Here is a 16253-nt window from a genome sequence, read left to right as displayed (position 1 = left end):
ATCTTTAAAATCCCTTCAAATTCAAAAATAGGTACATACCTGAATTGAATAGCGATTAGCCCGTGAGTTAATGTATTGAAAGAAAAGATGACTAAAGTGATATTTTTATTTCAAAAAGTGACTAGAAAGTAATCCGAGAAAGAATTTACTAAAAGTGACTGTGTAGCAGCCCCAATTATTTTTTACAGTTACTTCTTACAAAAATTCCCTGATTTTTGCTATTTTTTTTCTTGGAAGCTTTAATCTTATTACAAAAATTTTTAAGTTCTATTATTGGCTACAAATAGGGTACTCTTGGGAATGGTTAATCTGCGATACACCACCTGGTGTCAAAAATCCGAACTAGAGAGAATAGGCACAATTTTAAAGTCGTACATTAATTTTTGCGTAAAAGTGTTTTAACGATTTTTGTTGTGGAGTTTAAAGTATTTGTTGGATACTAAAAGTAAGTGTTTATCGGAAACAAAGGGGTATAGATGGAATTTACATCTTATAGGGTCAAGAAACATACTTTTTTACAGAAATATCTGTCCAACTGTGATTTCCATCCTTTTTTTAAATACATTTTCCGTTGATCAACTGTGAATGTAAATTAATAATAATTTTTAAAATTAAACTGTTCTTTGACATTTAAAAAGTGAATAATAATTCATTTTAAAAGACGATTCGAAATCAATTCGCAATTTTAGTTAAACAAACGTAAACGCCCGATTTAAACTTTATAAACTATTTTTAATTTTAAAATAACTTCAAAATAATATATTCATAAACAAAGGCTTTTATTAAATTTCAAATATTATTTCAGTCTAAAATATTCCATTTTTAAACAATTCAATTTGAAATTTTTTAATTAAGAAAAATAAGGATTACTTAATATTTAGAAATATCTTATTGTTTTTTTAAAATCAGTAATTGTAGTTAAATATTAAAAACTACATTTTAAACGTTATATTTTAATTGTTCTATTGTAAAAATTCAATTTGTAAGTCAAATTTTTGAACTTCGATGTATAAATAACAATAACATATTATTCTTTAAAGTGGCTTCAGAAGATTAAACAATATTTCCTATGAAAATTAATAATGATTTTTATTTTGAAAAGATAATTTTGAGTGATTATTCAAAAAGATTTAGAAAGATTTACAAAATTGTCAAAAATGAATGCGGAAGATTTTAAGGAAATTTGTTTAATTTGGTGGAATTTAAAAAGAAATTTAGACAAAATTGGATTCATTTTAAAGGATGTTTAAAAGTTCTGAAATAATTTCAAAAATAATACAAAAGTTGAACAAAAATGTAAACAACATGCAGATGTTTCAAGATTTTCAAATAAAATTTGAATGCATTTTAAGGATTTTTTAACCATTTAAAATATAAATAATTTAACTTTTAATTTAAGAAGTGTTATATCTTTGAAGTCTACAATTTATAAAAGTTAAAAAATTTTCTTTTTCAGTTTAACTGCATTTAATTAAAAATTGTGCAGTTTAAAAGTGTTCGTAGCTTCGCAAGAGTTCCACTTCAAGTGTTTTCATTTGCAGCTCAGTTTTTATTAATTCAAATGGAAAAATTGTTAGCTTTAGAGTTCGATTTTTTTAATTTTATTGACCGCGAAAAATGTTTGTCAACCGGGAAATAACAGGAAATTTTTTTCTTGGATTAAAGCGGCCACCCTAAAACGTCTATTATTCGTATTCTTCGCATAATCTGGATAAATTTTGTCGCAACACACATTAATTAAAGTTTATTTAAACTTAAATTCATTGAAACTTAAAATGAAATGATAAAATCATTTTTTTAAACCTATTTGACGAAAATGTATTTTTTCACTTTATAATATGAAAATTCTATCTAAAACTATTTATTTTTTTATGAAGATTTATTTTTAGTATTCAATCATTGTTTTATACTTCACAAAACTATCTTAAAAACACTTTTATGCCAATATTAATCTACAACTTTAAAATTGTACCTACTCTTTCTAGTTCCAGTTTTAGGCACCAGGTGGCGAAATGGTAGACCACCATTCCCAATATAGGGTACAATAGAGGATATAGGGGCCGATTTGTGAGGCCTGAATTAAATGCAAACTCTTTGCACGGTGCGTTCCGTCATCCAGAAATTCGTCGCGTACGCGGTGAGTCATTTGCGCAACTGCGTACCTCAGTCGACTAAAGAGTCGCAGTTCTGTCTCACTTGGTAGGTGTCCTCCCAGAGGTCTTACCTAAACGGTAAATACCTTTTTTTGTCGATAGCAAACCAAGGTACAATGTTAGAGCTTGAGGTCGGATACTTTCTGGACAGGCTTCGTACATACGACTGATTTGGCAAAAGAAACTTACTTGCTCCGCAGGATCCAACGGCTGTCCCAGTTCCTGTTGAGAAAATTCTATAAACACAACAGTTCCATCCCAGGAACAAGCTGCTAATTTCATTCCACAAGGTGACCAACTAGCGTCCAGCACCGAATTTGAAAATAATTCGTGGACCACAACTAACGGTCGTTTCAGACAAGTTAACCAAACTGAAAGAGACCGATCCCGCGATCCAATTGCGACGCAACAATACTGCTGTGGCTTTGAAGAACCAGGTTGTTTCTTCTGCAGAATATTGCCATTGAATCTCTGAAATAGTTAAGTGTTAAATATAAGCGATCTACAAATGCCGACCAGAATCTTGAGGCCTGTAAGAGAGCGTACATTAATTACGTAAGGCTTTTTTGGGGGATGAGGGTCCGGAAAATATTATGAACCCTTACTTGAGGAGGGGGGGGGGGGTTCTAACGTAAGTTTCCTCTTTCTAATTATTTAAAAAAATATATATGCCTTGACTGACGAAATTATTTTGTATACTATTATACATATTATATCATTATTTGTTATATTATGTAAGATTTCATATTACATACGTCCAATCGATATTGAGTCGAGGAGTTATATCATTCTTGAAATCATTGCAATCCTTTGAAATCTCATGAATTCTCTTGAAAACTTGATAAATTTATCAAAGACGGAATCCATTTCAAATCAGGAAGGGCCCTATATTTGAAATCTCAGAATCTCTCGAGGGCGAAATATGTTGTTTCTTAGAGGAAATTTGTGCGACAAATAATTTTCTGATTTGCAAAAAGAATTTTGTATAAAAAGCTATGCGTTTTCTTTCAAAATCCGCCGGAAAATTGAAAAAAAGGTTCAAAATTAACAAAATGGGAGCGTTTTTTCTGAACAAAAATAAAAATCGATGTTCTCAAAAAACCCACCTTTAAATTGTTTGTCAATTTTTTTTTAACTTATACTTTGATAATAAAGATATCTTGTAAGTTTGATGTTTACTGAATAACTTTTGTATCCAGGAAAATTCTTTTTTTTTTACAAAAGAATTCTCTACTTTTTCTTCGAAACAATGATACGAAAAAATGTTAAGATAAAATTTGGTACGTATAAAAAAAGTTCTATTAAAAACGTATCTTCTTCTCTTTGCGATATTTTTTTTATTTAAAAAAAAAAATTAAAAAACTACATTTTTAAGGGAAAAACAAATTCTTCTGGTCTCAAAAATGGTTTAGCCCACATGATGCTGCTAAAATGCCTTTCTTCTATTAGTAAAAATTTTACAAAACTATTTAGAAAAATAAAGAGGTGGTGGTTTCACACGAAAGTATACTTTTCTCATGTTTTCAAAATTTGAAGAAAATAATAAAAAAGATTTTCTTAAAAACCCTACCTTTTATATTTTTATAAAAAAAAATTGAACCCTGAAATGGCACCTGGGGTGTATGACACCCCAAAAAAAGTTTGCGCTCCAATTAAGTATGCTAAATTCAAAAAAATTGAATATGTGTCGTCCAAAGTTGACCTGTCAAAAGTGTGGGGTGTAGAACACCCTTTGTGCCAGTATTGTGTGAAAAAATTTCTATGAAGCCAAATTCGTGCCTTTTAAATTGTTCAGTTTTAACTTATTCTGAATGTAAGTATACTATTTAATGTGAAAAAAAAATTTTTCTCAATATTTTATAGTATTTTTGACATTTATAGATGGCTTATAATCTACGGCCACGCACCGCCCAGGTCTCTGCACCACGTGTGCCTACATCGATGAATAATGTTTCAACGTAATAAGATTGCTGAACGTTTGTATTAATCACTTTTATATATTTTTTACTTGTACAACATTTTTTCAATGCATTTTTATAAATAAAAATTGGTTTAAATATGAAGAAAAATATAGTGCTCATTTTTTCCAAAAAATTACGTGTTCATATCTGGAAATAAATATCTTTTTTGAAAGGTAAAATATTGCAGTAATTTTTGTCTGAAATCATAGTATTTCAAGAGTATGCCAATTAATTTGTAGCTAAAAATATTAAAAATTACGCGAGTTATGAAGTTTGTTAAAAAATATGCAGTAGATGCTTCACAATGCACGTTTAAACACGTGGGGTATATAACACCCCTTGTGTCAGAAACGTAATTATATTGAGGTGTGTCATTTAATTGTTCCTACTAATGAAAGAAAGGCATCTTAGCAGCAGCACGCGGACTAAGCCATTTTTGATGACGGGAGATTTTTTTTCCTTAAAAATGTGGTTTTTGAATTTTTTTGTAAGCTGAGAAAAATATTGCAAAAGAACAAGATGGACAACTTTTATCTTAACATTTTTTCGTATCATTGTTTCGAAGAAAAAGTAGAAAATTCTTTTCTAACGTAAAATTATTCTCCTGGATAAAAGTTATTTAGCAAGCATCATACTTACAAGATATCTCCATTATCAAAGTACAAGTTCAAAAAAAAAATTGACAAGAAATTTAAAGGTGTGTTTTTTTGTTGAGAAAAACGATTTTTAATTTTTTCAGAAAAACTGTTACCATTTTGTGAATTTTGAAACTTTTTTAAAGTTTCCAGGCGGATTTTGAAAGAAGGCGCATAACTTTTTAGAAGAAATTCTGTTTTCAAATCGGAAAAATACTTATCGCCTAATTTCCTCTAAGAAACAACATATTTCTACCTCGACATATTCTGGTAATGGATTCGGTACAAAGAATTTTTTCATTTTTTCGAAAATTCTTTGAATTGAGCTCATGACTGAGATCCCTGGAAGACTCTTAAACCACTTTAAAAATTATAAACTGTGAAAATCCTTTAAATATTATGAGACCTCTTCACACCTTTGAAATATTAAAAATCGGTTTAAAACTTTCCGAATCTCTTGAAATCTCTTACAATATATTAAAAGCTTATAAAATCCATTAAAATTCCTGGAAAACCCTTAAAATCATCTAAATCCTATTTTGAATATGATTTGTGAAAATACTTTGGTATCACAAGAAATTATTTGAAATCCAGTAACTTATTTTTAAATCTCTTAAAATCTACTGAAAGTGAAAACTCTAAAACCCGTAAAAATCCTTGAAATCACTTGAAATCTTTAAGCTGCCATAAAAATATCCAATAATCTTTTTAATTTGGTTGAAATCTCTTTTAATATATTTAGGAAACAGTTAAAAACCTTGAAATTCCGTGAAATATTTCGCAATCTTATAAGATCTCCTCAAATCCTTTTAACATTAATTGAAATCTTTCGAATCCATGTCAATCTTTCCGAATCTCTTGAAATCTGTTAAAACTCCTTAATATCATTTGAAATCTTTACAAATCTTTTGAAATCCTCTGAAATCTTTTGAAGATTCCTCCGAAATTTCATTAAAATTCCCTGATATCCTTTAGAAATTGTGAAAATACTTTGGTATTACAAGAAATCCTTTGAAAGCCAATAACTTATTTTGGAATCTCTTAAAATTCCTTAGAAGTGAAAACTCTTTAAAACTTGCGAAAATCCTTGAAATTCCATAAGAAAATTCGGAATATTATAAAATATATTTTTAATTCCTTTAAAATAAAATAAAATTTTTTTAATTTGTGTGAATATTTGCGGATATCTTGAACTTACAATTTACTAGAATCCATTACATTTTTTCAAAAGCCATTAAAACTATTCGAAATCCCTTAAAATCATCGTATCCTATTATATCTCTTAAATTCCGTTAAAATTCCCTTAGAATCCTTTGAAATCTTTACAAATCATTTGAAATCCCCTGAAGTATTTTAAAACGTCTTTAAATTCAAACAAAACAAAAAATTGCAAAATAAATAAATTTTGAAAAAAGTACTTAATTTGTCCACTAAAAATATAAATTTCTAATAAACAATCGAATAGTTACATTTTTAGTTGAAAACGTTAAATTTAAAAATAAATGGATTTTTAAGAAAATAGTTCAATTTTCAGATTAACTGGTGAATTTTAAATTCAAAAAATGAATCTTCGACTGGATTAGTTGAATTTCAAACAAAAAAATGAGTTTTCAACTAAAACTAAAACTTAAGTAATTAAATTTTAAATTCAAAAAATTAATGCTCAACCACACAGAAAAATTATGAACTTAAACTATGGAATATTCAATTGGAATGAGTTAAATTTTCAGCTAAAAAAATTACTTTCCACACAAAAAAAAACGAACTTTCAATAAAAACAAAAATTAACTTTCAACAAAATGAAACTTACGTTTTCAAAAAAACTCATTTTCATCCAAATTGTTCGATTTTGAACAAAAAAACATCAATTTTCAACCAAAAAATTGATATTAAATTTTCAGTTAAAGGAATTAATTTTTAACCAAACTGGTGAATTAATAAATAAACAAATAATTATTTCCCGGACAAGTTGCAATCCGGATTAAAATCTATGAAAATCTTGTAAAAGCCATTAGAATTATATTTGTAAAATAATTGAGAGCTTTGTAAATTTTTGCGAAATATTTGAAATATTTAACAATATTTGTGAAATTATTGAAGTTTTGGTAAATATTTGGTAAATAATTGAAACCTTTTTCAAATAATTGAACTCTTTTTCAAATCTTTTAAATATAATTGTTTTAAATCCTTGCTAAATATTTAAAATATATTAAAATCATTCCGAAATTTCAGTGAAATATTTTTAATCGGTGGTAAATCAATCAAATCCTTTTACATGTGTAAAATATTTGTTGAAATATATAAAATTATTGAAATGTTTTGGAAACCATTTAAATCTACCTGAAATATTTGGGAAATTAATTAAACCTTTGTGAAATCTTTGCAATCTTTGCGAAATATATGAAATATTTTAAAATCTTAGAAAAATCATTAAAATCTCTGTAAAAAATACATAATCTATCTGGAAATTTGGCAGAACCTTTGACATCTTTGGGAAATAATTACAATCTTTGTGCAGTTTTTCAAATCTAGCGGAAATTTTTGTGAAATAATTTATGTTTTTGTGAAATCTTTTTTATATATCAAAAACATTTGAAATCTTTGAGAAATCATTGAAATCACAAGAAATCTTTGCAAAGTATTTTTAATATTTTTGAAATATTTGGTAATATTTGTTAAATTATTGAAATCTGTTGAAATAATTAGGAAATCTTGATTACCGTAAAATTATATCTTTTATTTTCAATTTGCAGTTAAAAAATATAAATTTTAAATAACAAAAAAACGAGCTTTCAGCCAAATTAATTTTCAATTGAAAAAATAAATTTTCAAGTAAAAACGGAATAGTTACATCTTCAGTTTAAAAAAATTAATGTTTAACTAAAAAGAAACAAATTTTGAGCCCAAGAAATTAAGTTTTTATCAGTGACGTATTTTTAATCAAACATATGAATTGTTGGCCAAATAGTGGAATTTTCAACCCAAAGGATGAATTTTCTATTAAAAAAAAAACGAATTTTTAACTAAATGCTTTTTTTCAATCAAAGAAATAATTGTCTGGCAAAAAACAGAATGGTGAAAATTTCTGCAAATCAGAACATTTTTAACCGACAAAGATTACATTTATATCAAAAAGGGTTGATGTTCCACAAAAAAGGAATAGTTACAGTGATATTTCAACTACAATGATAAAAAGAAAACTAAAACTTAAATTTCCAACTAAATAGATAAATTTTCTACCAAAAATAAAATACTTAAAATTCCAGTTTGTAAAATAAATTTTCAACTAAAAAAGCAACGATTTTTCAACAAAATAGTTCCGTTTTGAACCACAGAAATGAATTTTTAACCAAAAAGATAAAGTTTCAACTAATGAGAGTACTCACTCTTCTACCAAAAAATACGAATTAAAAACAAATAATTGAATTTTTAACTAAAACAGATAAATTTTCAACTGAAATAGAATAATTACATTTTCTTTTCAACATAATATATGAAACCTCAACCAAATAGTTGAATTTTCAACTAAAAATTGTCAATTTTCAACCACTTAAAAGTAATGAATTTCTAAAAAAAATAATAAATATTCAACTGGAAGAGATTAGTTTTTTTAATTCAAAATAAATAAAAGAAATAATTCAAAAAGATTAATTTTCTTTAAAAAATAACGATTTTTCAACAAAATAGATGAATTTTCAACTAGAAAAGACACATTTTCAACCAAATAGTTGATTTTCAATTAAAAAGATCCATTTTTAAACCAACTGATGAATTTTGACTAAAATAATGAATCTTTAATTAAGATTATTGAATTATTAACCAAAAAGATAAATTTTCAATCAAGAAGATTAATTTCTATACAAAAACAGGCAATTTAAAAACAAGTAGATAATGTTTCAACTAAAAAATGAATAGTTAAAAAATTGATATTCAACCACAAAGATCAATTTTCAACAAAAATTATGGAATATTCAATTAGAATAGTTAAATTTTCAGTTTATAATATTAAAAATGTCAACAAAATAATCAAAGTTTCAACTGGAATAGCTAAATTTATAATAACAAAAATTGTCAGCCAAAGAAAAAACGAATTTTTAAACAGCAAGATAAATTTTCAATTAATCAAAAAAACAATTTTTAATAAAACAGTTTAACTTTCAAACCAAGTAATCAAATTTGCATTTAAAAAAACATGAATTCTCAACGAAAAAAGTAGTAGTTGATATGACAACCAAAAAAGAGTTCAATTTAAAATTTCAAAACATTTTTCAAGGCCAATGAAATTTAAAAAATAAAACTATATTCTAAACATTTTTCCATATAAAGTAATCAACAATAAACAACAAATTAAAGCATTCAAAGTAGAAAACTTGAATTCCAAACTTTTAAAATTGAAGTTTAAAAGTTTTTCAATTCAGAAATGGTGTATTCAAATGCTCAAAAATTTACACGTACCAAATGAAAGGTAGTAGCACTTTTCAAATAAACAATGTTAAATGAAATGCAAATAAATTGCAAAAGTTAGAACTTTTATAAATGATAGAGTTCAAAGATTCAGATTAAGTTCCAAAAATGTAAATTCACGTTAACATTTTCAACAATCTAAATTAAAGAATCAAGCAATGAACTTTAACAAATTTAAAAATTATATTATTTAAAGTAATTTTAATCAACACATTAAAAATTGAAAAATAATTCTTTCAACTTAACAGTTCTTAAATTAGTTTTAGTTTAAATAGTCTAGGCATCCTTTAAAAGCTTTAAAATTTGATTTCAAAATCTTGAGAAATTTAGAAGTGATTAAAACATTTTCCAAATTCAAAATAATTTTTGAATTTTTTTTCGGAACTTTTTAATATATTTCAAAATGAACTGAATTTTTTCTATAACTTTTAGAAAATCCTGCCTATTAAAAAAAAATAATTTGAATTTATAAATAATAATAGAACACTTATTTTTTGTAAAAATATTAGAGTAATTTTACAAGATATTTAGAAGTTTTGAAAAGATTCGAATTAAATTTAGAACTTGAAATAATTTGAAGTACTTCCAGCCGAATTTAAAATAAAATGTAGATTTTTGCATATTTCAAACAACAAAAATTATATTTTTTTAAATAATTATGAAAGACTTCAGAAGAATAAAATTTTTTCTTAAGATTCTTAGGAAAATTGAAAATGATTTTTCACTTTGAAAAAATATGGAAGATTTTAAGGATTTTTTTTAATTTGCAGGATTTGCAAAAATTGTAGAAGATTTTTGATTGATTTAAAAATATATTTAGAGGTTCTAAAAAAATGTTAAGACACTTCGTTTAAATTGCTTGAAATCATTTCAAGTTTTTAATTAATTTAAAAACTTTTCAAAACTTCTAAATATCTCTTAAAACTACTCAAATTTTTTCTACAAATAATAAGTATTCAATTGTTATTTATGCGTAAAAATGGAAAAATTTCACTTATAAATTAAACACTTTTTAAATAGAAAAATTAAAATTGTAACGCTAAAAGTTTAAAAGTTCTTCAGAAATCTAAAGACTCAAAGCTTTCTATGTAAAACAATTCAATTTCAAATTTTTTTCTTTTAAATATTTGATTTCAATTTACTCGTCTTAAAGGAACAGTGAAATATTGCTAATTATTAAATACTTATTCTTTTTCTACATTAAGAAATTTCAAATAAAATGGGATAAAAATTAAATAATTTAGACTCACAATATTTTTAATTGAATAAAAACTTTCAATTATGACTATATTATTATGGATTTATTTTTAAGTTGAAAATAGTAAAATGCACGTTTACATGTTTTAAGGGCTAAACAAATTAATAGAAATAATATAAAAATACATTTATTTATTAAATTTAATATAAAGGAAGACTTCAAACTCTGAATTTAAAATATATTATTGATAAATCATGAAAATTTTTATTTAAAAATAAAATTATAGGAATAAATGATATATTAATTTCAATTTTTATCAAGACTTTTGGATTGAAACAGTTAAAATCTGGAAATTCTAAATTTTGAACGGATCTAGTATTTTTTGGTCAAATCAATTATTGTTCAGATTTCTATACTTAAGAGTACAGATCCATTTTAAAAATAATGTATTTATTTATATTTACAGTTAATAAAATTAAACTGTTTTTATCAAAAATTTTCAACTTCAAATGCTTTTAATTATTTAAATCTTCAATACTGCATTTTAAGTATTTCAAAAATTTTTTAAATCGAACTTGAGCAGATTTTTCTTCTGAAAATTCATAAAATTCCCTGTTTTTTATTAAAAAATCTTCGATTCTAAAAACTTCTAATTTTCATTTTATTTTTTTTAACCTTTAAAACTGCATTTTAAAATTCTTTAAATTAAAATATATACTTTTAAAACTTAAAAATCTATAATGGAAATTTTTTTAATTGAAAGATTTTCGAATTAAGCATTCTAAACTAAATGATATATTAATTTATAAAAATCTCAATTTAATAAATTATTTAACAAACGGTTGAATACAAAATTGGACAACATTTTTATTTTAAAAATGTTGTAAAATTCCCGGTCAAAAAATAAATTCATTGTCACTTCCCGGTTTTCCCCGATCTCCTAAAACTCCCGGTCATTTCCGCGCAATAAAAAAATACGTGTCGATTATTTTCGAACACAAAACGCGAAAAAAAATGTTTTTTCAAACATAATTTAATAATTATAATATATATATATATATATATGCATTTGTTTAAATAATAAATGCTTTAAATTCTCTTAAATGCTCTATAAATGTTCAAAATAAATTCTTGAACATTGAAGAACTCTAGATTGGAGGGTCAGTAAAAATCCATAAAATGGTGGATAGAGGAATTCAAAAATCATCCTTACCTAATTAACGGACCTCCCCTAATTAAATACTGAAAAAACACCTACAACACAAGTAACTGCTTTTCTGTGTCCGACAAAATCCTTATCCTGAGTCCATCCATCTCTCTCGATAATTTGAGCCGTCGGTCCCCCGCCATTCATTGCATGAGCAGAGACCAAATACTGACCATCCGGACTCCAGGAGAGTCTCAGGACGTGAGTTGTGCCGCCACATTCGTCAAAAGGTTCCGAGATTAGAGCCGCTTCACCCCAATCCGTTGTGCGCCAAACTCTCAGTGTTTTATCATCAGATTGGGATGCTAAATATTTTCCAACCGGGTCCCATGTCACACCTTTTACCAGTCCCGTGTGACCTTTTAGGACGGCGATGATGGACGGAAATTTGGAGGCGTCCCACACGATGACGCTGTTGTCAACGGAGGCTGAAGCCAGCCAAGGATTGTGAGGAGCCCATGCAAGATCAAGAACGTCACCTTCGTGGGATCTCAAAGTGGCGACACATCTCCAGGTTTCAACTCCCGCTTTCCCACCGAACAAGGAACTGCCTCCACCTCCTCCTGCTAATCTCCAGATCATTATGAGCTTGTCGTCGCCGCCTGAAGCTAATAGTCCACCGCTACTCCATCGTACGCAGTTCACGCAGGCTGTTTAATTAAAAATTTTTATTTAGGAAGAATGATTAGTTCTATATCACAATAGATTCGAATCTTTTGCCAAAATTGTTTGTTTTCAATTAAATTTATTCTGAAAAAAGATATTTTCCTTTCGCTCCGCTCGGAATCAACCCACAGAACTTCCGATTGCCGGTCGCCTGGATTCCCATTAAGCTACTAGAGAGCAGCCCCCTGGAATTCTAAGTTGCAAATTTACAAATGCATGCATGACAAAATAATAACGTTGAATTTAATAACACATTAAAATTAATTTACTGACAGTGTTCAATAATCTTTGAACGTTTTGAGTGAACTTTTCGACATTTTCCATATTCTAAGCGAAAGAAAACTGAAAAAACTGCTTTTAGGTCAAATATCCGCAGTGTTGAAATTTTGAACAAAAATCGCTAAGTGCGTTTGTTTTGATTGTAAATCAGGATGAACAAGTAATCGGGAGCTGGACAAAGTTAACAAAATTAAATTTTTCAAAGCACCAAATAATCCAAATATTGTTCAAGAATGGCAAAAACCATTTTAAGAGATGATATCAAACTGAAATGTTGTGGCAACAATGTTACATATAAAGTCTATTTAATTGTTTTTAATGTTTTACTCTTTTTAAAAATCTTAATTTATTATTAATATTAACTATGAATAATGAGCATTACTTAATATAATCCAAATCAACGTCTTTGTATTTTTGATAATAAAAAAATGATAACTTAATGTATTTTTAAGTTTTAAAAAATGAACTAAAATTATAAATTGTAAAGAAATTTAATTAATTTTAATGAACTTATTTAAAAAATTGCTTTTCGGTATAACTCTTTTTATGAAATTTAGCTAAAGATTTAGAACGAAAGTGGAATTTTCATTATACTTGTTTTTAAATTAAACATGAACTAAAGGATCTTATTCTAAATAAGAAATCGCAACATCGGAACTAAGTTTTCAAAATAATGTACACATTGCTATTTTATCCATTTTACACTGATTTATTCTCGCCTATCAGTGCATTTAGGTTTTGAATTATTTATGATAATTATTTTTATCGTATCTGCAGAAAAGAATAATTAACAAATATTTATTTTCATTTTAAATGATTAAATTATGTCTTTTAAAGAATAATTTAATGAAGATATAAATTATTTTACAGTTTTGGATGACTGTAATGTAATAAACAGAATCAAGCATATCCTGGGTGAAATTGTATACATTCTTATAATTTTAGAGTACCTTTTTTAAATTTTATAATTTTCTATTTTTTTTTTAATTTTGCCAGCAAACGGACAATAAAACTTAGGGAAAATTCAAAATTATTCAGATTTTATTTTAAAAGTTTAATTTTAAGTTTTGAAGATTTTAAAATATGTCGAAAAAGAATCTGAAAGATTTTAAAACAATTTTTCGGATTCAATTTCAGTAGTTTTGAAAAGAATCAAAAATAATTAAAATCCTGAGAAGATTCCGAAAAATTTAAAACGAAATGTACATTTTTGATGATTTAGAACAAAAAATGAGAAGCCTTTCAAGAATTTTAAAAGGTTTTAGGATTGAATTAGAATTAAGATTGAATAAATTAGTTTTAAAATTGTTTTATTTTGATTAAGGGATTCTAAACGAAAATTGAATCAAAATAACAAAAAAATTCTATTTTGCTTAATAAAAATTTACAACTATTCAAACAATTCCAAGTTATTTTTTAAATTGTGAAAAATTCCATTTTTTCAATGTAGATTGTTGAAGATTATGAAACTGGAAGCTGGATTAAAATTACAAAAGGTATCAATAGAATGCAAATTTTTTCTTTGGATTCCCAGAAAAATGTTAGATGATTTTTTACTGTGAAAATTAACTTTAGGATAATGTTCTAAAAGATTTCAAGGTATTTACAATAAAAAAATCTAAAAATAATCTAGGAGTCTTGAAAGCAAATTTTGTTGTCTTTAAAAAATGATAAGAAAAATTCGAAAAATTTTAAAATACATTTAGAACGTTCAGATATATTAAAAATATTTAAAAACATGTTTAATTTGATAATCATAAAAATTTGGAGAAAAATGTAGATATTTTACAATTTTCTAAAAAAGAAGCATTTTATGAATTAAGAAAGGTTTCTAGAAAATCAAACAATATTTTCTAGATTATTAGGAAAATTTAAAGTTATTTTCTGGAAATTCCAGTATATTTTTTCTTATTTTCCAGATTTTTTTTAAAATGCTTTTTTTTAATTTTCAAGTTTAAAAAAATGAACTAAAATTACACATAGTCAACAAAATTGAACTAATGTCAATGAATTCATTTAAAAAATTTGTGTTTCGTCATAACTATTTTGATGAAATTTGGCCTAAAATTTAAGAGGGAAAAGGAATTTTCATTATAATTTTTTTTAAATTAAACATGAACTAAAGTTGTTTCAAGGTAAAAAATAAACGTTGAAAATTATTTATAAAATCAAGGAAAATATTTTATTGTTAATAATAACTGGCTTTAGAAAAGAACTCGAGGTGAACTTTTAAAATAAATTTTTCACAATTTTCATTGTTTATTTAACAATAGTTTTACGGTAGATATTTTTTTCTCTCACTTCAGATAAAAGTTGCTATAAAATCCTATAAAATCGTTCCATATATTCCCAAAATTTAATTAAATTCTTTAAAACTACATTAATCGAAAATCGCTGAAAATCATTCAAAATCTCTGATTGAACCAAACTTCTAGCAAATCTGAAATAATTGAAAAATGTCTTTAAATCTTTTTATATATCTTAAAATATTTTAAATCCCCTGAAATATTTTGAACTCCTTTTCAAATTTTGGAAGGTCTTTAGAATCACTTCAAATTATTTAAATATATTAAAAGTACCCCAAGATATTTCAGACTCTGTAAAATCTTTTGAAATCCCTTAATATTTCGTAAAGCTATATTTGAAAATCTTTGAAAATCATTGATCGAACAAAAATCTGAATTAATCGAAAAATCTCTTGAAAATTCTTTTGAAGTCTTTTAAATCCTTTCAAATAATGGAAAAATCGCAGAAAATTTTTGAAAATCTCGGATTGAACAAAACTCTTAAAAACTCTTAAATGATAAAAATATCTCTTTAAATCTTATTAAATATCTTAAAATATTTGAAATCCTTTGAAATCTTTTGAGATCCCTTGAAATTTTTAGGCCCTTAGAAATTACTTGGAACTTTTTAAAATATTCTAAAATCTTTAAAATGCTTTAAAATCCCTTCAAATAATTAGAATATTTCAAATTTAATTTTTAGCTTTTTTTAAATATCATACAATCTTTCAATTTTTTTAATTATTGGTAATACCTTGACAATTTGGAAAATCTTTGAAATCCTACGAAATCTCTCAATTCTTGAGCATAATTATTTGAAATCCGTTGAAACATGATCAAATCCCGTGAAATTACATGAAATCTGATATTACCTGATATTAAATAAATAAATTACGCAGAAATTGTATAAAATTCCCTAGAAACTTTTCAAATACCCTAAAACCTCATCGAAACTGTAAAATCGTTCCATATCTTCTAAAATTCTAGAAAAATTCTTTAAACCCCTATGAAAATTTTTCTAATCTCTTAAAATCATTACTATGCTCAGAAAATTCTTTAAAATTTGTTTACTTCTTGAAAATGTCTTAGAATCTTTTAAAATGCCCTAAACATTTAAAAATCTTCGAAATTTAAAAAAAAGTAAAATCACTTACAACTTTTTCAATCTGTAGAAAAGATCTTAGAATCTTTTCAAATACTAACTGAAATAATTCAAATCCATTGGAACCCCTTCAAAATTTTAAATGAAAGCCCAAACTATTTAAGGAGAAATATATTTAACAATTTAAAATTGTTAAATTTTAATGAATTTAGTCTAAAGTCATTTAATCGCGAATTCTTTCAATTTATAATAGATTTAATTTTTAACCAAAATGATCAATCTTCAACTGGAATAGTGGAATTT

At 25.6% G+C, this 16253-nt stretch overlaps 1 protein-coding gene across 1 annotated transcript in view; it reads right to left on the bottom strand.

Annotated features, from left to right (window-relative positions):
- LOC117179064 (protein HIRA homolog) overlaps nucleotides 1–16253 on the bottom strand; it is a 59437-nt gene that overhangs the window by 33788 nt on the left and 9396 nt on the right. Inside the window, exons 4-5 of the mRNA XM_033370701.1 lie at nucleotides 11670–12268; nucleotides 2343–2624 (exon numbers count right to left, since the gene is read on the bottom strand). Coding sequence (XP_033226592.1) covers nucleotides 2343–2624; nucleotides 11670–12268 — 881 coding nt within the window. The remainder of the gene's footprint in view (nucleotides 1–2342; nucleotides 2625–11669; nucleotides 12269–16253) is intronic.

Source organism: Belonocnema kinseyi, chromosome 8, assembly GCF_010883055.1.
Source record: "Belonocnema kinseyi isolate 2016_QV_RU_SX_M_011 chromosome 8, B_treatae_v1, whole genome shotgun sequence".
In the NCBI taxonomy this organism is placed as follows: domain Eukaryota; kingdom Metazoa; phylum Arthropoda; class Insecta; order Hymenoptera; family Cynipidae; genus Belonocnema; species Belonocnema kinseyi.
The sequence above is the reverse complement of the archived record's forward strand: the minus strand, read 5'-3'. Positions and strand labels throughout refer to the sequence as shown.